This window comes from Myotis brandtii, unplaced genomic scaffold, assembly GCF_000412655.1.
Source record: "Myotis brandtii unplaced genomic scaffold, ASM41265v1 scaffold61, whole genome shotgun sequence".
Lineage (NCBI taxonomy): Eukaryota > Metazoa > Chordata > Mammalia > Chiroptera > Vespertilionidae > Myotis > Myotis brandtii.
The window spans coordinates 683,155-709,742 of record NW_005370318.1 but is presented as its reverse complement, the minus strand read 5'-3'; the positions used below and the strand labels follow the sequence as shown (position 1 = coordinate 709,742).

Here is a 26,588-nt window from a genome sequence, read left to right as displayed (position 1 = left end):
ACCGGAATTGAACGTGATCTCCTGGTTTATAGATTGACACTCAGCCACTGAGCCATGCCGTTTTTAATCAGTCCAATAGGTTTTATCACAAGACAGTAAAGATGTTAGTCACCTTTGGTAAAGTAAATAATTATTTATAGTTTGTTTGCCTCCTTCCAAAAATGGTTTGATTTGCCTTGTAATAACAGGCATATCCACAATAAGACTGTTCATATAGAAACAAGAAACAAAAACTATAGATAGAAAGGGAATAATATCGTTGTCTACATTCTTTTTCTTCCATGAGCTCACCTGGTGTCCAGGACAATCCTCTGTGGATGGGCACAGGTTCTGTCTGGCTTAGAGACAGGCACGCAGGAGGCTCCTGTAAATGCTTATGAATTCAGGAAATACATGGATGTTCTTCTCATTCTCCAGTTGATGCCACAAGTGTTTCCTGGTGCTCTGGTTTCTTCAGGCTTTCATCCCCTCATGCTCATTAGTGGGAATAATTGTTTTTACTTCGCTGCCTTTCAGATTCATTGCTTTGTTGGAGCTTCATCATCCAAGCTACTTCAGATTCTCTTGCCCTTTTTGTTTTTAATGACTCCATGCATAAAACTTAGAAAAAAGAAAAGAGCAAAAAAAGAAGTCCTCCATGATACTATAACAAAGGATATTTATTAAATTTTTTATATAAACTTTTTAACATTATTTCAGATTTTCAGAAAAGTTTTCCAGAATAGGACAAAGAATTCCTGAATATCCTTCACCTGATTCCCCAACTATTAACATTTTACAACATCTATTTCCTCTCTCTCTCTCTCTCTCTCTCTCTCTCTATTTTTTTTTCCTGAGCTCATTTAAGAAAGAGTTGCAGATAAGATACACCCTTATGTAAACCTAAATACTTCAGTGTGTATTTATTAAAAACAAGAAATTCTCTTATGTAATCATACTATTATTGTGCCCTTATAGGCTTTTCTATGCATATGTTTATGTATTGATATTTAAATTAAATATCAATATTGTTTTGTTTATATTTGGTTTTAATGGCTTGCTTTATAGAAGGGGTTAGCAGTAAAGAATGTATACTATAACCTCATGCCAGTAAATATTCTACAGCATAATTCTTCATCAGACTCTGGCTTTAGACAAATAGGTTTCTGGAAGGCCACTCTCTTTGAGAAAAGGAACTGTTCTTGTGCCCTCGCATGTCTAGTCGTATGTTACATCTGTCAGTGGAAACCACTCAATAGATGAGCAAAGAGTCAGGGTAGTAGAAAGCCTTGAATGCAAATTTAATCTTTATTCTGTAGCCAGTAGAGATCCAGTGAAAGATTTATAGCAGGAGAGTAAGCCAACAAGAGCTGTGTTTTCTGGAGATGAATTTGCATGTCTTCAGGAGAGAGTCAAGGAGGAAGAAATCAGAGCATGAGTCCTCAAGCCCCTGGGTAAAATGATCCGTTTCAAGGGCAGATCTCTGCCCAGGTAGGACAGAGGCTTCTCCAGCATAATGCATCCTTTCCTTTCACATGTCTTTCAGAACTGGTTAAAGTCCTATGGCTATCTGCTTCCCTATGATTCACGGGCATCTGCGTTGCACTCAGGGAAGGCCTTACAGTCAGCTGTCTCCACTATGCAGCAGTTTTACGGGATCCCAGTCACCGGTGTGTTGGATCAGACAACAATCGAGTAAGATTTGCATAGGACATTGTGCCTTTGAAATTTCTGGACTTACATTTAGGTTCACATTTGTCATGGCCTCATGTATGCACCATGCCCGCCCATCCTACCTTCCTTACCTTTACTCTTCAGTGTCATCCCGGAAGGCAACACCCCAAGGTGCCCTTTCCTAGGTGAGCTGGGGATGGGCTCTGCCACAAACGTGCTGTGTGACCTTGGACAAGTCACTTAACCCTTTGGGGCCTAGGCTTCCTTATCAACACAGTGAGGGGTTTGGCTATAGATTACCTTAAATTTCCTGACTCTAGAACTGGTGGCTCTACGAGTCATCCCTCCAGCATTCCCCGAGATAGACACTTGACGCAGAGAACACCTGAAAAAAAAAGTTGACAACACTTTTTTCATTTATTAATGTTTGCTGAGTGCCTGTGCTTGATCCTATGGTCCCTGCCCCCCCCCCCCGCAGAGGCTTACCATTTAGTGAAAAATAGTCATCTGGCTACATCAGTCTAGGACTCAGAGGAAACACTGAGTTAGTTTCAGGGAGACACTGAGAGGTAATAACAAACCAGCCACGAGGATGGTCGAGATGGCTCAGGGAGAGTATAAGAGGAGGAAGAGAAGAGTGCCGGGGATGGAGCCCCTCAAAACAAGCTGAGCAGGAGCAGACAGAGAGGTTTAAGGAGCCTGGGGTTGTGATGTCATGGCAGTGAAGGGGGGAATGGTGAATGAGCTCAGCTGCTGCAGGCTGGTCAAATAGGAGACTGAGATGTGTCTGCTGAGTTTGGAAACAAAGAGGTCATTGTAAGCTCTGGAATGGTGGAGACAAAATTAGATTTGCAGTGGGGAGAAGGAGAGGTGAGGAGTAGAGATGGCAAATGTAGGAAAACTTTCAAGAAGCTTAATAGTGAAAGGGAGGAATAGATGATAGCTAGAGAGGAATGAATTTTATTTGTTTATTTTAACTTTGAAGAGAGTTGGGCATGCTTCAGTCTGTTTAAGAAATAGCCATGGAAGTTATTGAAGCTGTTTAAGAAAAGTCATGAGAAAGGAGGTGGGGGGGTTGGATCCTGAGCTCAGGTGGCGGAGAGAGCAGGGCTGGATGGGGATGTGGGGAAGGTAGTGGGTGAAAGAACGGAAAATCCACCCAATTGAGGAGCCAGGATCTATCCACCCCTTGGATGAGTCACTCCGTGAGAGAATCATCTCTCTGGGCTTCAGCTTGTTCATTTACAAAGGGGAGTGTTGAATTATGACTCTCAAATTCTAGATTCCATTGTTCTGAGTGTCTAAGCTTTTAAAATGTGGTGAGTACGGGGTTTTATGATCCTTACTTTCTGTCCAAATGTTTTCTACTCCTAGGATTCTCTGATTGTGAGACTGTGGAATTCTGAGATAATACATTAGACTGCTCCTATGATGCTGGGAGTACAATGGACTCCTTAGCCCTGTGGCCCCATGAGTGAGCTGGTTAGAGAGGACCCGACCGCCTTTCAAAGCGGAGGTTATTTTGAGGGCTTTGTGCAGGGCTTGTGGCAGTGCATCCTGGGGCAGAAGCACTGGTGTCTCTGCTGAGGCACCACCTGGCCTTGGGTTTTACTCTGTTCCAGAAAGCCCCAGGCCTGCTGGACAGAGTTCAGAGTGTGGCAGGTGGACACGAGAGGAGGAGGCAGAGGGAATGATCTGAGGGAGGAGGATGGCATTTCCCACTTGCGGTTCTGCCCCGCCCCCTCTTTGCAGGAAGGTGGGGAATGCTGATTTGGAGGCCTGGACAGGAAGAAGGCAGTCACACTTAAAACAAGAATAGGGAAGGTGTTGGGGTAAAATTTAGAGACCTTAGTTTTGGCTTCAGCTCTGTGGCCTTGGGCAGTCCACTGCCTTCTCTGGGCCTGTTTCCCCCCTGGGGAACCTTCCAGGCCTTGCTCGGCCCTGTCATTGCAGAGATGGCTCCTGGTTCCTTTCCCAGGGACTGTCAGTGAAAGGAAGCTAGATTAGCAATTCAAAGTACTATTTTTTTAAAATATATTTTATTGATTTTTCACAGAAAGGAAGGGAGAGGGAATAGAGAGCCAGAAACATCGATGAGAGAGAAACATCGATCAGCTGCCTCCTGCACACCCCCCACTGGGGATGTGCCCGCAACCAAGCCACATGCCCTTGACCGGAATCGAACCTGGGACTCTATCCACTGAGCCAAACCGGCCAGGGCCAAAGTACTATTTTTGAGTGCCTACCTTGGAAAACGTCACACATTAGTCATTCACTCATTCACTCATTCACTCATTCATTCATTCATTCAACAAACAGTTCCTTTAGCCCAACCTTGTGCTAAGCATGAAAATTAATAGTTCACTTATTCATTCAACTAAGTTCTAGCCCCAACTCACTGTTTTGTTATATTTTGCAAGTTACTCGATTTATGTGTCTCTTTTCCCTCACCTATAAAGCAGAGAATAAATAATTTCTGGTTACCTCACTAAGTTGTATTGAGAATCAGAAAAAAATTTTTTTTTAATGTAAACATTGTGAAAATTATCAATTTTTATTCCAATGCATGGTATTGTTATTGTGTTTTCCATTATTGATTTCTGAGTATAGGATACTGTAGGTGATGTAGACACTATATTTTATTTGGTTATAATATTCTGTCTCTTTTCTATATTGCCAGTAGCAACTGCTTTCAACAACTGCAAATGAGGTCAGACTGTTTTCCCTTCTAGCAATCCCAAGCTATTGTTTTAGTGAGAGAGTCATTAGGCCAGCAGGGACTTGGATGGCCTGGGCCCCAATCAGCCATGAGCTTTTAAATCTCCTACCTTGGCCCCTCTTTTATATCCCAATAATGTCTGAGGTTACTGTTCCCTGATATAACTTTACCTGGTAATAAACAGTTACCAGGATTTACTTTAGTTCCAGGCACTGGGTTAACTTCTGGGGAAACAGTGATGAATATGATACAGTTCCTGTCCTCAAAGATTTTCCCATTTACTAGAGACAACAGACTAATAAATTTAAAAATTCTGTGTCCTACAGTTGTTTAGCCACTTTTTGAACAACAGGGCACTTGCTGTCTTCCAAGCTATGCCGTTCTACTGTTGAACAGTTCTCACTCACTCAGCAAATCACTATTGACCACCTCTGTGTCAGGCATTGTGCCAGCACTGGGAATACAGGCAAGGTTCCTGTCCTCATGTGGCTTAGAATCTGGTGGGAGAGAAAAAGAATAAATAAAAATGCAAATGTATAATTTCCATGAATGGTAAATGCTATGAAGAAAGTTAAGCAGGATAAACCTTAGAGAAGGTGGGCAGGGAAGTCATCTCTGAAGGGGTGACATTTGAGCAGACACTTAAATGAAGGAGACAGACCATGTGAAGAAGTGTGTTGCAAGCAGAGGGAACAGCAATTGCCAAGACCCTGCAGTGGGCATAATCTTAGCATGTTCAAGGCACAGCAAGAAGGTCACTGTGGCTGGAGCAGAATATATGAGGGGAAAAGGGGTAAAGGTGTCATCAGACAAGTAGGCAGGGACTAGATCACAGGGGGCCCTGTGAGCCATGGTAGGGAGTTTCGAATTAATTCTAGGTGTTTGGGGGGGATCACTGGAGGGTTTTAAACCAGGAAGTGATATGATTCAATAACATTTACAGAGCATTTTCACATATATGTCCTCCTTTGAGGCTCTCTACAACCTAAGAACAGCAAGAACTTGAATTTTCATGTTGCAGATGAGGAAACTGAGGCTCATGCTGATTCAGTCGCCTGCCTGGGCTCCTATGATTAGTGAGAGAGCTGGAACTATCAAGCCCATTCTCCTGATTCCCAGTCTCATATGCAGCAATGTTTCCACATATTCAGTTGTGAATGAATGAATGAATGAATGAATGGAGTCGATTGTGTTCCTATTGGGGAACCCATCAAAGCCAGGGTTCCAGTGACCCACACTGCAATTCAAACTGGGACTGGAGACTGTGCAGTATCTTCCTAGAGTGCTCAGTGACCACAGTGTAGGTGTGTATGTGTCTTCTCTCTGCCCAGATGGATGAAGAAACCCCGATGTGGTGTTCCTGATCACCCCCACTTGAGCCGTAGGCGGAGAAACAAGCGTTATGCCCTCACTGGACAGAAGTGGAGGCAGAAACACATCACCTACAGGTGCTTTGACTTCCTCTCTTCCTCCCTGGTTTTGGCTCCACCTTCATTCTCTTTTTCCTGGCCTGAGTTTCAGAGGTTGACACCTTAGGTGGGTCTGTGATCAGGGCATGGGCCAGGTGCTGAGAGCCTATGACAGCGGTTCTCAACCTGTGGGTCGTGACCCTTTTGGCAGTCGAACGATTCTTTCACAGGGGTCGCCTAAGACCATCCTGCATATCAGATATTTACATTATGATTCATAACAGTAGCAACATTACAGTTATGAAGTAGCAACGAAAATAATTTTATGGTTGGGTCACAACAGGAGGAACTGTATTTAAAGGGCCAGAAGGTTGAGAACCACTGGCCTATGACTTTGTCATCCTTGTGGCTTCCAGAGGATGCTGTATCCAACTTCAGATTTATCTGGTTCTTTAGGGGTTCTTCTTTGTGTTCTGTTCACATTCCAATCATGTTTAGCTACAGAAAGTGGGGCATGGATTGTTCAGTAACTTTCAGCAATGATAAAGAACCATAGCTGAACTCATTCTCCTATCACCACTTGACAAACGACACTATCTGTGATCTACATCCCTTTCCCACTTAGTCTGATAGACTTCATGCGAGATTCCCAGCACAGGTTTCCAATTGTTTCTTAAGGACTATAGAGAACTAGGACCTGAATCACAACAGTGTCATGTGCTGACTGTCTAGGGCCGTGGTCGGCAAACCGTGGCTCGCGAGCCACATGCGGCTCTTTGGCCCCTTGAGTGTGGGTCTTCCACAAAATACCGCCACCCTCAGGGGCCAAAGAGCCGCATGTGGCTCGCGAGCCGCGGTTTGCCGAGCCGCAGTTTGCCGACCACTGGTCTAGGGAAACCAAGGACAGAGCAGGATCAATCTCTAAGTCACACCAGTGATCAAGAGCCGGGATGATGGAGCCCATCACAGCTTTCTCGGATGTCTGAATTCAGACTGGGGCTGGGACAAGAGCCAGACATAGTGCAGGCTCAGGTGGGCTCTGGTTGGCACCTCACAAGACTCTGAGTCCAGCTTGGGTAGATCTCCTGGGTTCTGAGGTAGGATTTAAGATAGAGATCTTAGAGTGGAACTAAGGGCTCTCCTGCTGACAAGCTGTAGAGATCAGAACAGGATTCTTTCAGAAATCTGACAAGAAAAAGAAACTGAAGAAGAATCTGGGTTAGAAACTGGATAGACTCTTAGGGTCTCCTGAAGAGGTAGAGTGGATCAAGAAAAAGAACTGAATTCTAACACAACCCTGACCTTAACTTCTAGAACCCAACTTCTCTGAGCCTTAGTTTTCTTGCCTATAGAATGGGTGAATAATCCTTCTTCCAGGTGTTCATGGGGCAGAACATCCAGAAACAGTGATACTCCATTATGAGTAACCATGCAATATGGATATAGTAACCTTAAATAGCTAAATCTATAGCTGATTAAATCATATACTGCCCTATACCAGCTTTTAAGTAGACTAGCAGTTGGTGCCAAATGTGTGGAGTGTTTGTAAGAGACATTTCATTTAAACTCTCCACTGTTTAACTACTTTTATAACTTTTATAAATGCACATATTGTATGTATTGGGAGAATGTAAATTATTGAGCCTGGGTTGCAGGCTCAATCCCTAGTGGGGGGCGTGCAGGAGGCAGCCAATAAATGATTCTCATCATTGATGTTTCTCTCTCTCTCTCCCTCTCCTTTCCTCTCTGAAATCAATAAAAATATATTTTAAAAAAGAGAAAGAAACATCAATGATGAGAGAGAATCATCGATCGGCTGCCTCTTGCATGTCCCCCACTGGGGATAGAGCCCGAAACCCAGGAATGTGCCCTGATCGGGAGTCAAACTGTGACCTCTTGGTTCATAGGTCAACACTCAACCACTGGGCCACACCAGCCAGGCAGAGGAACATAAATTTTAGAAACTACTATCCACCAACTTATTTTTTTTTTCTAAAAATTGAAGGGAAATCCTATATTCAACACAGACTTTGTCAGAGACTAAATACAAAGCACTGATTAAAGCAAAGATACTCTGATTTAGGCAGGGTTTGGGACCCAGAGCCTTGCCTACTCAGCCTATCCCTCAACCCCTAGGGCACCTAAGCAGAATTCTAGGTGTCAAAATTTGAAGATTATAGGGCCATATGGTCTCTGATGTTCCTTTTAGCTCTGTTAGTCTTTGACTCGCTGTCTGTTCCTCCCTATTCTAATTCCTTCCCCTCTCTCACCAGCATTCACAACTATACCCCAAAGGTGGGTGAGCTAGACACACGGAAAGCTATTCGCCAGGCTTTTGATGTGTGGCAGAAGGTGACCCCACTGACCTTTGAAGAGGTGCCATACCATGAGATCAAAAGTGACCGGAAGGAGGCAGACATCATGATCTTCTTTGCTTCTGGCTTCCATGGAGACAGTTCCCCATTTGATGGGGAAGGCGGATTCCTGGCTCATGCCTACTTCCCTGGCCCCGGAATTGGAGGAGACACTCACTTTGACTCAGATGAGCCATGGACATTAGGAAACGCCAACCATGATGGTAAGGCAATGAGGGAATAGGGGATCAATCCTGGGTTTCTCAGAAGCCCCGAGTAAGAACCTGGAGGATACCATAGATGAGATGAGTTCCTAGTTTCTAAAGCTTCTTGTCCAAGAACTAAGAACCTAAAAGGGTAGGCACTATGTCCCTTCATAATATTCAACATGTGCTCCACCAGGGTCCAGGTCATGGAGATGGGTGAGATCACTTGGTAAATGGTCTAACTGGGCTGAGTCAGAAGGGAGGAGTTGGAGCATGAATAAGAAGATAAAGTAATGAATCAGAGGCTGGGGAAAAGGGTTAAAAAATAACTAAAGCTGAATGTGGGGTCTGAAAGCGGTAGGCTCTGGCCTGACGACAGCTTCAAAGGCCATCTTATGGGATGACGTGACTGGCTCACTCCCTTATGTCAACCTCACAGGTAACTAACATTCTTGGATAACTTTGCTCTTCATCACTATGATTTAATGAATATTAAATGGATCCAGAGTTAGTACTGTACAGTAACAGTAACAATACTCTTCAGGTTGCAAAAGAGTCCCGCATCTATATTTACTCATAAGGCACATGTTTAGTAAGCAGGCAAGTGTTTGTCATTTTTAAATGAAGAGTTTGGGATTGAAGTGGCATAGCTGGCAGATAAGTGGCAGTGCCAGGGCTCAAACCATAGTTCAACCACCTGGCTATGCCTCTAGGGGCAACTAATTCACCCCCAGTCTCCTCACCTGTAAAATGAGGGGCTGGATTAGATGATCTCTGAGGTCCCTTCCAACTTTAATGAAACATGATACACAACCCAGGGGATCCAAACATTTAAAAAAATAAAATAAAAAGACATGGTCTCTGCCCTCTGGAAGCCCAGGGTCAAGTCGGGGAGACAGATATGTACCTAAATCACCCTGGCACAGGCAGCCTGTACTGGAGGATATAGCAGAAATGCCAAGAAAATGCAGAAGGAGGCTAGGGGAGAAAGGGACAGAGGATCCTATTCTATTCTACTTTAGATTGTAATAGACAACTAGTATGTTAATATTCTAAGGCCCTGTCAAGTGCTTTTTACATAGTCTATAAATATATATATTACTACCCCCATTTTACAGATAGGTAAACTATATAGAGAAATATTAGGTCACCTACCCAAGGTCCCATAGTTGGTGAATGATGAAATAAGGCTTTGAACCTGAGCATTATGACTCCATAGCACACCAAAATCACCTAGAAACTTTTTTTTAAAGAATGCAGACTCCAGGCTCCAGGCCCCTAACCTTTTGCTATTCTGATTCTCTGATTCTGGGCCTGGGCCTGGGAATCTGCATGTAGTCTGATAAAATCCCTTCTGATGCAGGGGTTCCATCACCTCAAGAAACACTGTCTCCAACCCCAGAGTGTCTTTAACTTGTCTGATCGTAAGACTCAACCATGGCTTTGGTTAAAAACATGGATTCCAGGCCCTCCCCCTGGAGATTCTCATGCTTAAGCCTCGGCAAGTTTGGGAAAGACTGGGCATTCCTTTTCCTTGGCGAAGCTCAGGCTGAGAGCAGACTTTAAAACCCATTTCCTCAGAGGCTGTGCCTAGTGTTTGTAAATGGGGATGACCTCCTTGAGAAAAATTTGTACTTATCTTTGCATGGATCAGGGATCATCAACTCTTGGCTCATCCTTCAAAGGGTGGTTCAGGAGGTGGTTCGGCCAAAGCTCAGCCCAGGCAAAATTATAAATCCAGTTTCTCTTTGCCCCCTGCCCTCTTCGAACCTGTGTCCTCTTTCCTACCTAGCTCCATTTCCTCTGCCCCAGTGTCCCTTCCCTTCTGTCCTGGAGGTGGTTTCCTGGCTTTCAGGACTCCTGTCCTTTATCTCATTCTTATTCTTGGATCCGTGTCAAGGAATGGCGGTCTGTGCTAACTGATAAGGTGTGAGGAGAAGAAAACTAACATTTTTTAGCTCCAGTGATATGCCAGCTTGTGAGATTTTAAGTCATAGCCCTGATAGAGATAAAGGAAACCCTCAAAGGTTGTTGTCCAGGAAGCACCGGGAAGACACTCCTCCTCCTCTGCCCTCCCCTTCCCAGCTCTGGGGTTTGCATTTCCCACATCCACTCCCTGCTGTTGGAGACCTTGGACCCAGTCTCAAAAGCCTAAGCATTGCTGGTGGTGTGGGTGGGAAGGAGTTGGGACCATCCCAGCACCTTCCTGTCTGTCCCACCCCATCCTGATGAAGGACTGCTGGTTCTGACAGAAATTCCAAGGTAGCCAATGTCTTCTTTGGACAAGAGTCAGGACTTTTCTATGCTCTGGAAAACCAAGCATGAACTGTCCAGATGCCTCTCGTAACCACAGGAGTAGCTGAATGGCAAGCTGGAAAGGCACCAGCTGCCCTAGGACGGCTTTGGAAAGGGAAGGATAGGAACCAAGATTTATTGAGCACCTGTATATTATCTTGTTTAGTTTCCACATAAACTCAGGGAGGGAGGGAGCAGTGTTCTCCTTGGAACTTTTGTTTCATGGCTTTCTTCTCTATTCTATATTTCTAATATGGAAATTTTCAAATTCACAAAAGTAGAGAGAATGACAATATGAACCCCCAGGCACCCATTACCCTGCAACAACAATTATCAACATTATGTCATTCCTATTTTATCTACCCTCTCTCGTCACACACTTTTATTTTTTGGCTGAGATTTGTTTGTTTGTTTGTTTGTTTGTTTTAATTTCAGAGAGGGAGGGAGAGGGAGGGAAAGAAAAACATCAATGATGAGAGAAAATCATTGATTGGCTGCCTCCTGCACCCCCCAGCAACCCCCCAGGGACCGAGTCCACCACTCGGGCATGTACCCTGACCAGGAATGGAACCCTGACCTCCTGATTCATAGATCGATGCTCAACCATGCTGGCCAGGCTTGGCTAAGGTATTTTAAAGAAAATCCCAGGCATAATCATTTTACCTGTAAATATGTTGGTATATATCAATACCTCTGATTACTTTTTACACAACCACAAAATCAATATCAAACCCAACAAAATTAACAATAATTTCTTAAAATCAAATACCCGGTTTGTGTTCATTTTCTCAAGTTACTTCAAAAATGTCTTTTATAGTTGTTTGCTTGCATCAGGATCCAAACACCATGCATACATCATACAAGACTGATGTGTCTCCTAAGGCCCTTTTAATTTAAAAGTCACCTTGCTTCCTTTTCCTGTGCCCCAACAACCATATATATTAAAGAAACTGGGTCACTTCTCCTGAGTATAGTCATTTGGCTTGATGAGATTCAGGTTCACTTTTAACTTGTCTTTCTTCCCCATATTTCCTGAATATTGTTAGTTAGATCAACAGGCCAGATTCAGGTTCACTTTTTTGGCAAGAATACTTCCTAGGTCAGTGGTTCTCAACCTTCTGGCCCTTTAAATACAGTTCCTCATGTTGTGACCCAACCATAAAATTATTTTTGTTGCTACTTCATAACTGTAATGTTGCCACTGTTATAAATCATAATGTAAATATCTGATATGCAGGATGGTCTTAGGCGACCCCTGTGAAAGGGTTGTTCGACCGCCAAAGGGGTCACGACCCACAGGTTGAGAACCGCTGTCCTAGGTGGTGCTGGTCCTCCCTAATCCATCACATTGGGAAGCACATGTGATGCAGGTTGCCCCACTTCTAGTGATGTTAAGGTTGACTGATTGGCTCAGGTGTGTCAGCCTGACCCAACCTTTAAAAAGTTTACCTGGGGAACTTTAAAAAGGAGGGGGGGAAAAGTTGCCTAAACTCTAACCCAAAACTCCTGAATCATAATCTCCTCCACCTGTGTGTTTAAAAGGCTCTCTGTTGCAGCGGTCGCCGGCCTTTCGGACCTCACAGACCACCTGTGGTCTGAGGACCACCAGTTGGCAACCCCTGCTCTGGAGAACCACTGGATGGTAGAGGTGATTCTGATTCTCCAGCTCGTTGGAGTCTGGGTGAAAGGTAATCTAGCCCACCACGCCTTTAAGCTGGTCTTGGGGACTGCTTCCAGGTACTTTCTGTCCTCAACTCTTTCCAATGAGTCAAGTAGTGAAGTCAGCAGAATTCACTAAGCTCTGCTGGGGAGGGAGCCCAGCCCAAGGGAAGGTGACAAGATGGGAAGTGTCATCCAGACCAGCAATTCACAAGGTAGAGCCCTTTTGCAATTATTTCAGTGACTCTTCCCCACGTTGGGAGCTAGACTCAGCAGGGATCATAACGTCCATTTTGTAGATGAGGAAAGTAAAGTTTCATGTGGTTAAGAAATTCACACAGTCGGTAAGTGGCAGAGCCAGGAGTGAACCCAGGACTCTGAATTTTTAAAAGTCACCCCAGGTGGTTCTGCTGCAGGTGGTCCAAAGACCACACCTGAAAAAATATTGAACTTTTGGCACTGTCCCGTCCTGACTGCTGTCACTGAGCCCTCTCAAACACAAAGCTTGCTCTCAAGGAGCTTACAGTCCGAGGATGAATGAGAGTGTGTGCTAGATACTATCATGTAGAATGGAAAGTGGTCAGTGCCATAGAGATAGTTCAGATAAACGGCTGGTAGAGTGCAGAAGAGGCAGCATTCACTGTCAGTGGGAGAAATCAAGGAGGGCTTCCTGGAAGATATGGCATTGAGCTGAACTTTGAAGAAATAAGGCTATTCCAGATGGAGGGGACAGCACTGGCAAAAGAACAGAGGAAAAGGGAAATTCTGTAAACTTTTGGGTGTTGGAGGAGTAAATCAGATGGGGCTCGCCAAATTTGGAGGTCCTAAGAGAAGGAAATGAGGCACACACAAGGTATATACTTGCTAAGAAGCCCAAGGCTTTGAGCTCCCAGCCCACAGGAATACTCCCTATTGGGGATGCTGGTCCTCACACACAGCTCAATGTGACCCAGCTAATTAACAGTGATAGTTTTGTGACAGGAGCCTATATGAATGCTTTACATATTTTGCCTCATTAATCTTCACCTCAGTTCTTATGATGGTACCATTATTCCCTTCATTTTACAGAGAAAGAGATTTAACCTGTCACCCTGCTAGGACATGGCAGTGCTGGGATTCATGGCAGTGTGACTCCCAGGAACTGCCATTCTGACCAGTGGAGTCTTCTCCATACCTCTGCTCTTCCACCTCACACGCTCCAGGGAGTTCTCCTGCTCCTGATCCCTCTCCTTCCATCTCCTCAGGGCAGGTCTCTTGGGTTTCTGTGCAATAAGATGCCAGTTCCCCAGTTCTCTGCCTTTTGGTCCCTGGATCAAACCCACAGGCCCTTTCCTTCAAGGACTTACTCCTGTTGTCTACAGAGACCCAGCCACAGAGGCTCACAGAGTAACAGACACAGGCTAGGGACAAATATTTAGTCTGGCCAGGAGCTTGGAGCCCTGCTCCCTGGTTTCCAGCAGAGATCCTTGTGGATACCCCCGAGGAAGAGCCTGGTCAGGAGACAGAGGCCTACACAGCTTGTCCCAGGTGGAAGAGCAGGCTAGGAGCAGAGCCAAGACTGGACCCCAGGAAGCAGAGCTGCCTTCCGCTGGCTCTAGCAGCCGCCTTTGTTTGGGATGGAGCTCAGAGATGAGCTCACCCTTTCCTGCTGCCAGAGGGACCAGGACCTGAGGAAGGAACTGGGGGCAGCCTGGCCTCCCCATGCCAGCTTGCCCTTCCCCGGCAGAAGGCAGCCCCAGGCTCCTGGCCAACCTTGTGCTGATCTTGCCCATGCCCCCTTTGCTGAAAAAACTGGTGGTGTCAGCAGAGCAGCAGGCATACACGTGTCTGGGTCCACCCCATGGGGTTCTTCTCTTTTCCCAAGACTTTAGCCAGAAAGGCCAGAGACAATCCTCAACCCCATCTGACCCTCACAGGGCCCTTGGCTGCACTGGAGTAGGGGATCTTTGCCAGTGACACTGGGGCCAGAGTAGACACTATGACTCCTGACAACCTTCTGGGCTCCTGGCAGCCTCCCCTCTACTTGAAGGTGGCAGGAATGGACTGCAACATGCCTCAAAGCTGGGCAGTAAGAGGCAGGGCTCAAGGGCATTCCAACGCCAGAGATCAAGGGAAGCAGGGATCTGTAACTGGACAGACAGGAGGCAGGACTGTTGAAACAACAGCCTGCCCAACTCCCAGTCCCTTGCATTTCTTTCACAAAGTTGGGGTTATTTAATCCCACCAAAATCAGGCTTTTCCCTGTCCCAGGCCTGATCAGGGGAGTTGGTTTTAAGAGGACCTGGTTGCTAGAACCCCAATGGCCTTGTGCTTCCCTTCTGGTCAATAGGCTTATTCTAGGCACCAACCTTCCCTACCTTATGTATGGTAACAAGAGCAACTATGCCCTCACACAACCCTATAAGGTAGGATGATTTCCCCAGGCTCAGGGGGTAGGCCTTCTGGCCAAGTTCTCACAGCTGGTGGGGGTAGAGCTGGGCATTAACATGATCTGCTCCACTCAGGCATGTGCTCAAGACCACGATACTATGTGGATGCCTCAGCTTCATACTTGAGATCCCATGCCCCACTTTCAGCACCTGGACCTTATTGTTTTTTACTCAAATTTGAATTCCTGTCTTTGATCTCGATGATAACTCAGTTTAGATCTGAGGTCTTGCTGGACCGAAAACTGCCACAGGCCCAGAGCCCGGCCTGCCCCTGGGTCTCCTGAAGCTGACCTCCAACCTCTTGCCCAGGACTCCCCTCTGCCTGTCCCACTACCTCCTCCTTGGCTCAGGCCCCTTTCATCTCCCACCTGGGCCCTTGTACAGCTTTCGAACTGACCCCCTGACCCCCCTGCCTCTGGTCTCACCGCCCTCTAAACCCTCCTCCAACCACAGCCAGAGTGATGTCATTGTGTCACCACCCCTACTCCTGCTTAAACCCCCCACTGGCCAAGGAGCCAATCCAAATTCCTTTGCATGGCATCATAGCCTGCTGCCAGCCTGGCTGACCTCATCGCTCTCTGGCCCTCCCCTCGTGCTTTGTTCCAGAGCCAAGTGGAATGAAACTGCTTGTCCCTGGATCTTGTTTATAGCTTTCCATCTGCCAGGAATGCCATCCCCACCCATCTTCCTCTCCTACCCCCTGAATCCATTCTCCTGACTAACTTCTTATCTTTCAACACTCAACTTATGCTTCACCTTGATGAAGCTTCATGGAACACCTTCCTTCAAGTTTAAATGACTCCTCCTTCTTGATATCCTCACTCTATAGACATCTATTAAAGTGCCTGGAACACTAGTTTCACTTATTTCGTTTCTCCTTCCCTTTCCCCCATGATGTCGAGAGTTCTGGAAGGCAGGGTGTGATCCAGTGTCCGGCATGGGGCCTAGCACAAAGTCTATGGGTGTTTTCCAACATAATGGATTGACTGTCTGATATCTAAGTGGGTGCCCTGGGCACCTTCCCATCCCCCTCTCCACAGGGAATGACCTCTTCCTGGTGGCTGTGCACGAGCTGGGCCACGCACTGGGATTGGAGCACTCCAACGACCCCAGCGCCATCATGGCACCCTTCTACCAGTACATGGAGACACACAACTTCAAGCTGCCTCAGGATGATCTCCAGGGCATCCAGAAGATTTACGGTGTGTGGCAGGGGAGAGGGGGCCACCACTTCTACTGTGGGGTTGGGCTGTGGCTGCCTGCCTGTCACGGGAAAGGGGGGGAGGGAAGGGGGAGCACTGCCATCCATCCACATAGCTGCTGTGTCTCTGACAGCTGTCTGACCTTTAGAGACTGAAGATGTCCTTGCTTAACCAGAGTGGGCAAAGCTACCTCCCCACCTCCACCATCCCCCCTTGCCCTCACCCTGGGAAATAGGGGAGGGTATGCTACTGGGAGGGTATGCTACCTACTCCCCCTTCTCTCTTGCCTTGCCCCTCCACACACCTCCCTCTAGCCTCCTGAGGTTCACTTTCAAGGGGTCCCACCTCTAGCCAGGAGATCCACACATCTGCCCAAGTAACAGTGATACAATGTGATGAATATCATAACCAGAGCTTTTTTCTTAAACAAGAAAAACTAAGAAGCTAGGCTGATACCTTGATAAAATATGAGAAGCCTGCTACCATACCACCCACCCAGTTCTCTGGTAACACTGGTATGTGAAATTCTTGTTGTTGTCCAGTAGGTGGAGATGGGAAGACCAGTTTACTTGAGAAAATGCAGGTCCACATAGCACAACCCCCTCCCCTGCCCCCGCTCCCGTGCCCCACTGCCCCCAGGCTATGGAGCATAGATGGGCTCTCTCTGGACCTCACCGAGGAGGTGGCCCCACCCAGAGCCCTGAAGGTTAGGCAGGATCTCCATAGGCTAAGCTGTAGAGGACTGGACAGGGGTGGTGGTAACTGGAAGGTATTTTGAAAATAGAATGGCCAGGATTTGCTGATTGATGAGACATGGGGTGAGGAGGATGACAACAAGGTTTCTGGCTTTTGTAATTGTGGGGCCACAGGACTGACCAGTCTGTAGCTCAGAGATCCGGGCGGGGATGTTGATTTGGAAATCTTTGGTGTCCAATATAGCCACATGTGGCTACTGAAATTGAAATTTATCTTAATTAGACTTAAATAAAATAAAATTTTCAGTTCCTCTGTCACACTAACACGAGTCACTCATTTCAAGTGTTCGGTAGCCAGGTGTGGCGAGAGGCTGCTGTACTGGACAGAGCAGATATAGAACATTTCTGTCATCCCAGGACAGCCTATTGGACTCTAAGGGAGTCTTTAAAGCTGTGAACTGGATGAGATCACTTAGGGTGGTGATTCTTAACCTGGCTGCCCACTGGACTCACCTTCGGTTTTCAATAAAAAATCCCAAGACCAGACCCTCACCCCAGAGATTTGGTTTTAATTGGTCTGGGGTGCCTTCTAAGCATCAAGAGTTTTTTTAAACTCCCGAGGTGATCCTATTATGCAAGTTGAGAAGCTCTGACGTAGGGACCAAAATAGAGAGAGAGAAAAGAAGAGGACCCAGGGCTACCGCCACCTTTCGAGTAGAGGGGAATGAGGAAAGGCTGCCAGTAAAGGAGGCTGAGAAGGCACAGCCCCGAGTAGGAGGGAAACCAGGACAGTGCTGGGTTCCGGAAAAGAGAGAAGAGTGTTTTGAGGAAAGGGTTTCTATGATCTTGCTACAAGTGTGGGCCTCAGGCAGCAACATGAGCATCACCCGAGAGCTTAAAGAAATGCAGAATCGCAGGCCCCACCAGATCCTCTGAGTCATAATCTGCATTTTATCAAGATCCCTGAAGAACTCATATGCACATCAAAGTCTGAACCAAGTAACCACTGAATCTGGCAACATAGAGGCCACTGGTGATCTTGACGGAGCAGTGCAGTGGGTAACGGGCAGAGCCATGTTGAAGCAGGACAAAGAATGGAGGGGAGTGAGGAAGTGGGCCAGCGTGTGTGGAGGGGAGCAGAGGAAGAGGGTATGGGTCACTGAACCTAAGAAGGGACTTGTTCTCTCACAAAAGGAGAGAAGGAAGAGAACATATCAGATTTGAGGGTGGACAAATGAGAGTCTCATTTAATGGTTATTTTTCACCTATTTTCTCAAAGATTGGGGAATGAAAAATGGGGAGAGAGGACAGGAGGCTGGAGTGTGACAGACCTGTCTCAGGCTGCCTAGGTGATGGGGAGGCAGGGAATGGCTGGCCCCTTTCTAAGATGCAGCCCTTTCTCCAGGACCCCCAGCCGAGCCCCTGGAGCCCACAAGGCCCCTCCCCACGCTCCCTGTCCGCAGGATCCATTCACCGTCTGAGAGGAAGCATGAGCGCCAGCCCAGGCCTCCTCGGCCACCCCTCGGGGACAGGCCATCCACACCCGGTGCCAAGCCCAACATCTGTGATGGCAACTTCAACACAGTGGCTCTCTTCCGGGGCGAGATGTTTGTGTTTAAGGTAGGCCCAGTCAACAGGCACCTTCCAGGGGTCCCCTCCCATGTCTTTCCCACCATGGAGCAGGCTGCTGCTCTGGGATTGGGCCTGCTGTGGGGCCTAGCTGGGAGCTGGCCCAATGGCCAGGACACGGGGTCTCTTCCTGGGGCTGCTGAGTGAATCAAGAGGGAGGGGGGGAAATTGGTGACCCCAGGGTTACCTCTTGGAAGTGTTGGAGACTTGCTTCTGGTCTGTGACTAAGCAAGTCACCTCCCTTCCCTGGACCTCAGTTTCTCCATCTGAAAACTAGGGGTCATTCCCCTAACGAAGGTGTATGAAGATCAAATAATGCATGGCTATGAAGTAGGGGCTGGCACAGTGGTGGCTGTGTCTGTCTCCCGATCCTGCCAGGGCTGAGAGGCTGGCACTCAGGTGTGCCTGACAGGAAGCAAGCCAGGCTACCTCTTGTCACCTGCCTGGTCCTGTCACCTTAGCCAGGGGCTGACTGGTGGGGAAGCCTGCTTGGTGTGTTGCACTGGGTTCTAAGGAAGCAGACTCTGAGACGATGTTTGGAATGCAGGACTTTGATGAGGGAGTACCTTTGGGATCAGCATCTGTGGGAGGGAAGCAGGACTGGGCAGAAGATGATAGTTATAAGCAGCCATTAGGCCCATTGCAGACTCAGCCACCCTCGCAGGGGGCTCTGGAGCTAGGTTGGCTGGTCAGAATTACCCCATATTGGGCTCCAAATGGCTGTAACTTTATACCCCCTGCCTCATTCAGTCATTGGATAAGGAAGGATGTGACCTGGGGGGAACTCTCTGAAGCGGAGGCCATCCTGAGAGGCGGGCAGTTGAAAACTGCCTGCGGACCACACTCCCAGCCTCGGAGGCAGTAAGCCCTCCAATGAAGGGGGTCTGGGCAGCACGTCTCCATCACACTGGGAGGTCGTGGAGGACTTCCCCACTCCCCTCGTGGAGTTCTCCCCAGCAAGGTTTGAGCAATGAGCAAGAATCAGGCACCCTGGGTCAGCCTGCCTCTCGCCGAGTGGCTCTAGGAAACCACTGGGCATTCCTTAGGACCCTGTATATCCCAGATCAACTTAACCAGAGTTGTGAAAGTCAAAATAAGGTTTAAACAAACTGGATGTGAAAGTGCTTTGTAAAACACGTTTGAAAAACCTTTCCTAGCCTTTGTACCATCTTTTACGAATCATTCATTCTTCTGTACTCTTGGATCCTCCAACTGAACAGTTCCTAGGCAAGTCTGGGTTTTATCATCCTCACTTACACATAAGAAAACTGAGGTCCTGGGAGGTTGTAGACCTGGCCCAGTATGCCTACCAGCCAGGGGCTGCAGTGAGGCCAGGCACCAGTTTGAAGAGGAGGGCTTTTCTCACACTCTTGGCCTACTGACCTGCCATTTATTCAACATCGACTATGTGCCCCCTATTGTTCCAGGCACTTTGCCTATATTCTCTCATCTGATCCCTCATTATTCCCCCATTTGCAGGTGAGGCTCTTTAAGTACTATGCCCAAGGTCATGCAGCTATAAGTGGAGGAACCTGAATTCACATCCAGGTCTTGGGGGAATTCCCCCAAGCAAAAGAGGGTTTGCTTCCCACGGTTTTTGCCCTGCTGGATGGAGCCAGCCATGTATGAGGAGGGCACTCTGCCCAGGCTCAATGACCTAGGAGTGGCTCTGCTGATGTCAGTGACTCTCTGCTGCCCTCACGTGGCTACTCCAGGCCCTGGCATCACCCCTTCTGCTCCTCCACATCTCTTCTCCCATCAGACCTGTCTACTCTGTCTCAGGCTGCTCCTTTAAGGAGGCTTACTTAAAGAGAGTTAATGAGCATCCTGTCTTCCTCACAGGGCTTTGAAAGTTAGAAGCAGTAAATGGACAGACTTGACAAAGGGTTTCAAGGCTGGGCACAGGGGAAGGTATTGGGTGGTTTGGGCTGAGCACTGGGTTCACAGGTTATGCCTCTTCCTCTCCCCTCCTTAACCCCTAGGATCGCTGGTTCTGGCGCCTGCGCAATAACCGGGTGCAGGAGGGTTACCCCATGCAGATCGAGCAGTTCTGGAAGGGCCTGCCTGCCCGCATAGATGCAGCCTATGAAAGGGCTGATGGAAGATTTGTCTTCTTCAAAGGTAATGTGGCCTGTGCTGAGGTACTTGGGATGGTTCCCTGTCCTCGGGACTCCCTTTCTTCATCTGTGAACTGGGAGAAGTGGGGTGGGAGGCAGATGTACTCCAAGGGTCCTTCTAGCCCTAACAGAGACACTGACATTTGAAAGGACAGATCCCTTCAGGCAGGCAATGCACAATTTGGGGAAATCAAGTCAAGGAGTGATTGTTAAGGGTCTGTATGTGTCAAAGTTGGTGGGCAACAAGCCTCAGCCACATGAAGGAGAGGGTTGTACAGGCCACTGAAGACCATCAGTGCTCCATGGAAGGCCACCCTATCAATTCTGTAAGAGTCCAGAGGGAGGAGGCCACACAGCCCAGAGGCTGGAACAGTCGGGGAAGGGGGAGGGGGGCCTAACATGTGCAGCAGGCCACCCTGTGCCCTCCCCGAGCCCATCCTGTGCTAGGTGGTTTCACTTCAATTATCTTGACCTGGGTCAGGTAAGATACAGACAGTTAGTGAGAAGCAAGGAAAGCATTCCAAGGGGGAGGGAACAGCATGGGCAAAGGAGGAGTGTGGGAATGTGCACGCGTGGAGCCCCTCATCGGAAAGCTGTGAGAAGTGTCCTGGAAAGGTAGTTTGGCGGGGAGAGGCCTGAAGAGCCTTGTTTGCCAGGCCAGAATTTAATATTGATCTCTTAGGGCAACACTGGAAATTCACTGAATGTTTGTGAGCAACAGAGAACCAGAGAGCAGGTGCAGAGGCGGGAGGCCATTTCTGAAATGGTTGCTGGAGCTGAGGAGAGTGATGTCCGCAAGGCCCATAGCAGGGAGGCTAAAGACAGCTAGAGGAGGAGGAAAGAGGGCCAGAGGTGATGCCAGGACTTGTTGGGGATGCTGGGAGGCTGAAAGGTGATGAGGGAGGGCACCCCTTGTGATGGAGATGGGGAACTCTGGAAAGCCAATCTAGAAATGCCCAGAGGCAGATGGGCCACAGGGTACCCAGGTCTGGTGCTTGGTCCACTAAGAGAGTGGCTATGGGCTAGAGCCTCAGAGTTGGGTGTCATTGGTGGAAGGGGGGGAGCAAGGAACACTAGTGTGTACTAGTGGCTGAGATCACTCAGAGAGGAGAAAGGAACAAGTCACAGAGGGTGAAACATGGAGCCTGGGCAGCATGGAATGAGTTGTCCAGGATCTGTGACTGGCTTCTGGCCACTTGCCCCCTATGGTTTGCCTGGGCCAAGAGGCCTCAGTCCTCTACTGAGGGCATCAAGCTGGCCTAGGGCTGTTTCCCTGTCGTACTCTGGCTCTATGAATGACTTCAGTCCCCGAATAAGATGGGCAAGTGGCACTAGCCACAACCTCTGGCATTGAGTGACTGGGCAAAGCTGATCCTGGGCTCCTCTTGGCCACAGGTGACAAGTACTGGGTGTTTAAGGAGGTGACGGTGGAGCCTGGGTACCCCCACAGCCTGGGGGAGCTGGGCAGCTGTCTGCCCCGAGAAGGCATTGACACGGCTCTGCGCTGGGAACCCGTGGGCAAGACCTACTTTTTCAAAGGCGAGCAGTACTGGCGCTACAGCGAGGAGCGGCGGGCCACAGACCCTGGCTACCCCAAGCCCATCACCGTGTGGAAGGGCATCCCACAGGCTCCCCAAGGGGCCTTCATCAGCAAGGAAGGATGTATGTATGGGCCCGGCAGGGTGGGAGGGGTCTCAGCAAAGCCCTCGGGCACACTCTCAGGGTATCCAGGTTTGAGAAACACTGCCTGGGAGCAAAGACAACTGCCTCATATCCACCCATGTTCACACAGCAAAATTCTCTTACCAGCGACCAAGTCACAATTTCTTATCTTCAGGGATGATTCTCCATTGAGAGATGTTTTCATAGACTGACTTCATTCCTTCAAACAGCATTCCTCATGGGCCTCAGGTGTACTCCAGGAGTTCCTTGAGTTATCAAATCTGAAAAGCAATGATATGGTTTTCCCAGGGTGTGAGGGCAGGGAGGTGGAGACAGAAGCTTTCTTTGTTACGAGACATTTTCTAAGCTCCTCCTAGAGGCCAGAGTAGGAGCTTCTCAGGAAGAGGCTGGGTCTTGTCAGGCGCAGAGTAGGTATCATAAATGTCTGTTGAATACATCTCCACTGATATGGTCAAAAGCACAGCCTGGCTGGTTTCACATCCCATCTCTACCACTTACTATGAGTTTGGGCAAATCACTTTTTTTCCTCAGTTTCCTCATCTATAAAACAGAGATAATAATGATACCTACCTCATAGGATTTTGTAAGGATTAAATAAATCATGTAGAGCACTTAGACTAATGCCTAGCACATGGCCCATGCCATCTGCTTTAGCTGCTATCATCATTGTCATCTTGTTGATGTGTTTTAGTTTATATGGAATGACAGATTTACTCACTCCACAGTAATTACTTAGAACCAGGTTGTGTGGGAGGGCTGAAGATGGAGCAGAGAACAAGACTTGCATTGCATCCTGTTTCTCGGGCTAGGGGCAGAAAAATAAGACAGCAACAAATGCTGTAAGGGAAAGAAATGCTGTGAGAAAGCAACTAGGCAGAGGGGGCCACTTTAGAGGTCATTGGGAAGGACTCTGACGAGAGATCACTGGTAAGAAAGCCAACAACTCCAGGGACAGAGCAGCTATCTGGTGGCTCTCCTGTGTACCTAATGCTTTACACACGTGGTCTCACTTTCTGGGGAGCCTCAGAAACAGATGACATCAAAGACTTTGGCCAATGAACGTCCCAGCCAGGGTGGGGAACCGGCCAATGAGAGTCTGAGTGCGTTGCTTTGCATCTGTGGACTGGCTTGCTGCTAAGGCTGTTGCTGGGGGCCTTGGGGTGGCCCCCCCAAGTTTGCTGCCTTCTTTCCTCCCAGCCCCTCCCCTAGAAGGGTCCCAGAAATCTTGTAATCAGTGTTTCGAAGTGATGTATGCCAAGCCAAAAAAAAAAAAAAATCCATGATAATTGCCAAGAGGTGGTGTCTGCTGTCAAGAGGAAAAATCTTGCTCCCTGCCTCCCTTGGCTCAGGCAGGAGCTGGACTGAGGCACTAAAGCTATGGAGATTGCGCTGTCCAAGCCCTAAGTTGGGGGCTTGATCTGACCCATGTGGGGGTGCCTATGGGGACAGTGTGACAGAGCTATGGCCCCAGGCTGAGAAGGTCCAGTCTGGGAAGCACAAATTGAATTTACCAATTTGACTTAAAGCCCCTCTATGGCTCCCCAGAACCTTTGAGAATATGGGGTGGGCTGCTCCAGGTCCTGGGTGCCCATTTCTGCAGCCATGCAGATGACAGTCCATGACCCAGACACACTATTTGCAGGCTGTGCCAAGCACTGTGCTCCCCCACCTCCAAGCGTGCCAACACCCTGTTCCCACCACCTCACCAGCCCACCCCTCCTTCAGAGCTCCTCTGGGACTCCCCCAGGTGGGAGAGGTGCCCCTCCTCCACACAGCCACAGCACCTTCCGCCCTCACATGCAGGCGCAGGGAAGTGTCTGGGAGTGGTGGTGATGCTGGGCTGTGTTTCTGCAGATTACACCTATTTCTACAAGGGCCGGGACTACTGGAAGTTTGACAACCAGAAACTGAGTGTGGAGCCCGGCTACCCACGCAACATCTTGCGTGACTGGATGGGCTGCAACCAGAAGGAGGTGGAACGGCGCAAGGAGCGGCGGCTGCCCCAGGACGACGTGGACATCATGGTGACCATCAACGACATGCCAGGCTCTGTGAATGCGGTGGCCGTGGTCATCCCCTGCATCCTGTCCCTCTGCATCCTGGTGCTGGTCTACACCATCTTCCAGTTCAAGAACAAGGCAGGCCCTCAGCCTGTCACCTACTATAAGCGGCCAGTCCAGGAGTGGGTGTGAGCAGCCTAGAGCCCTCTCTGTCCACTCAGTCTGGCCAGTCAGGCCCTTCCTCACCAGGGTCTGAGGGGCAGCTCTGGTCACTGCTCACTGGAGCCAGCAGGGCCCTAGGCTAGGGGTCATGTAGTTGAAGTGGTGGGCGCATTGGCCTAGGATGAACGTGGGGCAGGGAGTGATGGCAGCTGTGCCCCAGGGTGTGTGCCTGGCACCCAGATGCCAGCCTTCTGTCCTGGGTAAACTGCTCCCTACTCAAGGGAATAGGCCAGGCCCCATGCCAGGTGGAGGCCCTGTGGTCACTGCATCCTGTGGTGTCCATGAGACGCCACAGCTTGGTTCCTGGCTGGACCCAGCACCTTCTGTGGGAAGCCAGCACTAGTGCTCTCGGTCCCATCTGGGAGAAGCCACCAGTCCTGGTCCCTCTTTGCCAACACCTGCTGGTCAGATGTCCCCCCACCCCCACCCCACTGTTCTCCAAGGCTACAGGACCCCTGCTGCCAACACAGTGGGCAACAAGACGGGTTTCCCCTGCTGGCATGCAGCAGATCCCTCAGGAAACCTGCTCCACACATCAGGGTCTCCTCTGAGACCCAGGATTTAGGGTCACATGCTGCAGGCAGGGCTGTGGCCCAGCCGGGTCTCACAAGGACCCAGCTGTCACATCTTGAACATTTAAATGTCCTGTCTCTACTGTTTAAAGTCCCATTCTGCAAAGGCTGCTTGAGGCTTTAGGTGAATTAGAGGTGACTGTCTTGGTGATGAGGCCGGGTGACAGGCCATGCCCCAGGTGATAAGGACCACGGTGCTGCTAAGGCCACTCTAACACCCAGACACCCCAGGAGCCAGGCCCTCCTCCCGAGGCTAACGCACTGGGGCAGGAGCTGACCCTATTTCTGGAGGCTGATCTGAGTTTGTGACCATCCTCCACTCTCCTTACTTTCTCCCCATTCCCTCAGTCTCTAGCAGCACCCCAGCCTGTAGCTTGTGGCCTGGGGGCTCAGCCTGACTGGTTACATGAGGCAGAAATGGCTTCAGGCCAACATCCTCATGGCCTTGGGTAAGGGAGTCAGGGCAGCCTTCTCAAGTGCTCAGAGCCCATACCCCCTACGTACCCTGAGGCCCACTCAATCCCTCAGACTGGAACCAGTGTTCATATCATGAGCTTGGCCCTTGCTAACCCAGCTCTCTAGGCCATTTTCCTGCGTTGCTCTTTGGAAAAGAGCACCCCCATGGGTAGTGGCCCCAAGCCTAGGGGCCCACCCTACACTGTCTCTGGCAGGAATTCCTAGGGCTCAGCTTGCCTCACTCCAACCCAGCAGAGGCAGCCCTGCTGATCACTGAGAAGCCCTGGGCAAGACCAATGGGTTCAGTGATGCCCGCTGGCTCTCTGCCAAATCCAGGAGGTGGTATCAGTCTTCAGGATGCTGCCACCCTGGCCCTCTGAGCCTACAAGGACCTTGCCCCCACCCTGTGACCTCTGGTCTTTGGGTCAGCTTAACCTGTAGGAGACAGGGACTTCTGTTGCCCTGGGAGCTGTCTGTCTAAAGCAAAATCTCTTGTCCCAGAGGCACCTATTGGGCTCCACTGTGTTCCCTGTCATTATCCTTCTGTGTTTTGTTTTGTTTTTCTCATTTTGGCCAAGGGCGGGCTCCCTGGGGCGGGTGGGGAACAACTGCGGAGATATAAGTGATTCATAGGTTTGTACACTGTTTTATACTTTGCAAAGCACTTTATTAGCTCACACCTGTCCACTCACATGAAACTAGTGTAGGCCCTGGGAGGCCAAGGGTAATTTTCATCACGCCCTCAAACGAAGCACAGAGAGGTTGTTACGTGCCCAGGCCGTCCAGTGAGCTGGCTGGGCCTTGGTCTCCACCTATGGACCATTCTAAGGTCCAAGATGAGATCAGAAGTGTCTCTTTTATCCATCTTCTCCTGGCCTCCTTTCTCCCCTTCCTGGTCCCTCTCCACTCCTCAGGTTGGTGCTCTCACTTCTTGAATGCTCTAGGCCCCGCAGGCTCCCGTTGGCTCCTAATACTACCAAGGTCAGCTGAGAAAGAGCAGGAGATGGAGGCAGGCAGCCCAGGCTGCAGATGTGAGGGATGCAAGGCTAGACCCAGAGAGGGCTCAGCCTGGAGGCTTCCAAACTCGGATTATCCTGCCTTGTGATCATCTGTTTGTCCATCACCCCAGGACAGAGCAGACAGAGGGGCAAAGCCCTGGGGGTCCCAGAGCCCAGCTTCCCCTCAGCCTGGGGAACATCATAGCATTTCAGTGTCAGTCACATTTTAAACTGATCAGCCTTTGTATAATGTTTTTTAAATCATTTCTAAATAAAACAAAAATACAGTC

At 48.9% G+C, this 26,588-nt stretch overlaps 1 protein-coding gene and 1 long non-coding RNA gene across 2 annotated transcripts; one reads left to right on the top strand and one right to left on the bottom strand.

Annotated features, from left to right (window-relative positions):
• LOC102240065 lies at positions 1-22,581 on the bottom strand. The gene is made up of 3 exons (XR_314352.2): positions 22,174-22,581; positions 1,954-2,038; positions 1-600 (listed from the first exon to the last, which is right to left on the bottom strand). It is a non-coding gene; the product is annotated as an uncharacterized LOC102240065 (long non-coding RNA).
• On the top strand, positions 996-26,588 carry MMP24 (matrix metallopeptidase 24 (membrane-inserted)). Its single transcript, XM_005879769.2, has 8 exons — positions 996-1,674; positions 5,704-5,820; positions 8,055-8,359; positions 15,765-15,926; positions 18,027-18,241; positions 20,233-20,371; positions 21,763-22,029; positions 23,905-26,588. The coding sequence occupies exons 1-8, from the start codon at positions 1,496-1,498 to the stop codon at positions 24,240-24,242; spliced, it is 1,722 nt and encodes a 573-aa protein (XP_005879831.1). The 5' UTR covers positions 996-1,495; the 3' UTR covers positions 24,243-26,588.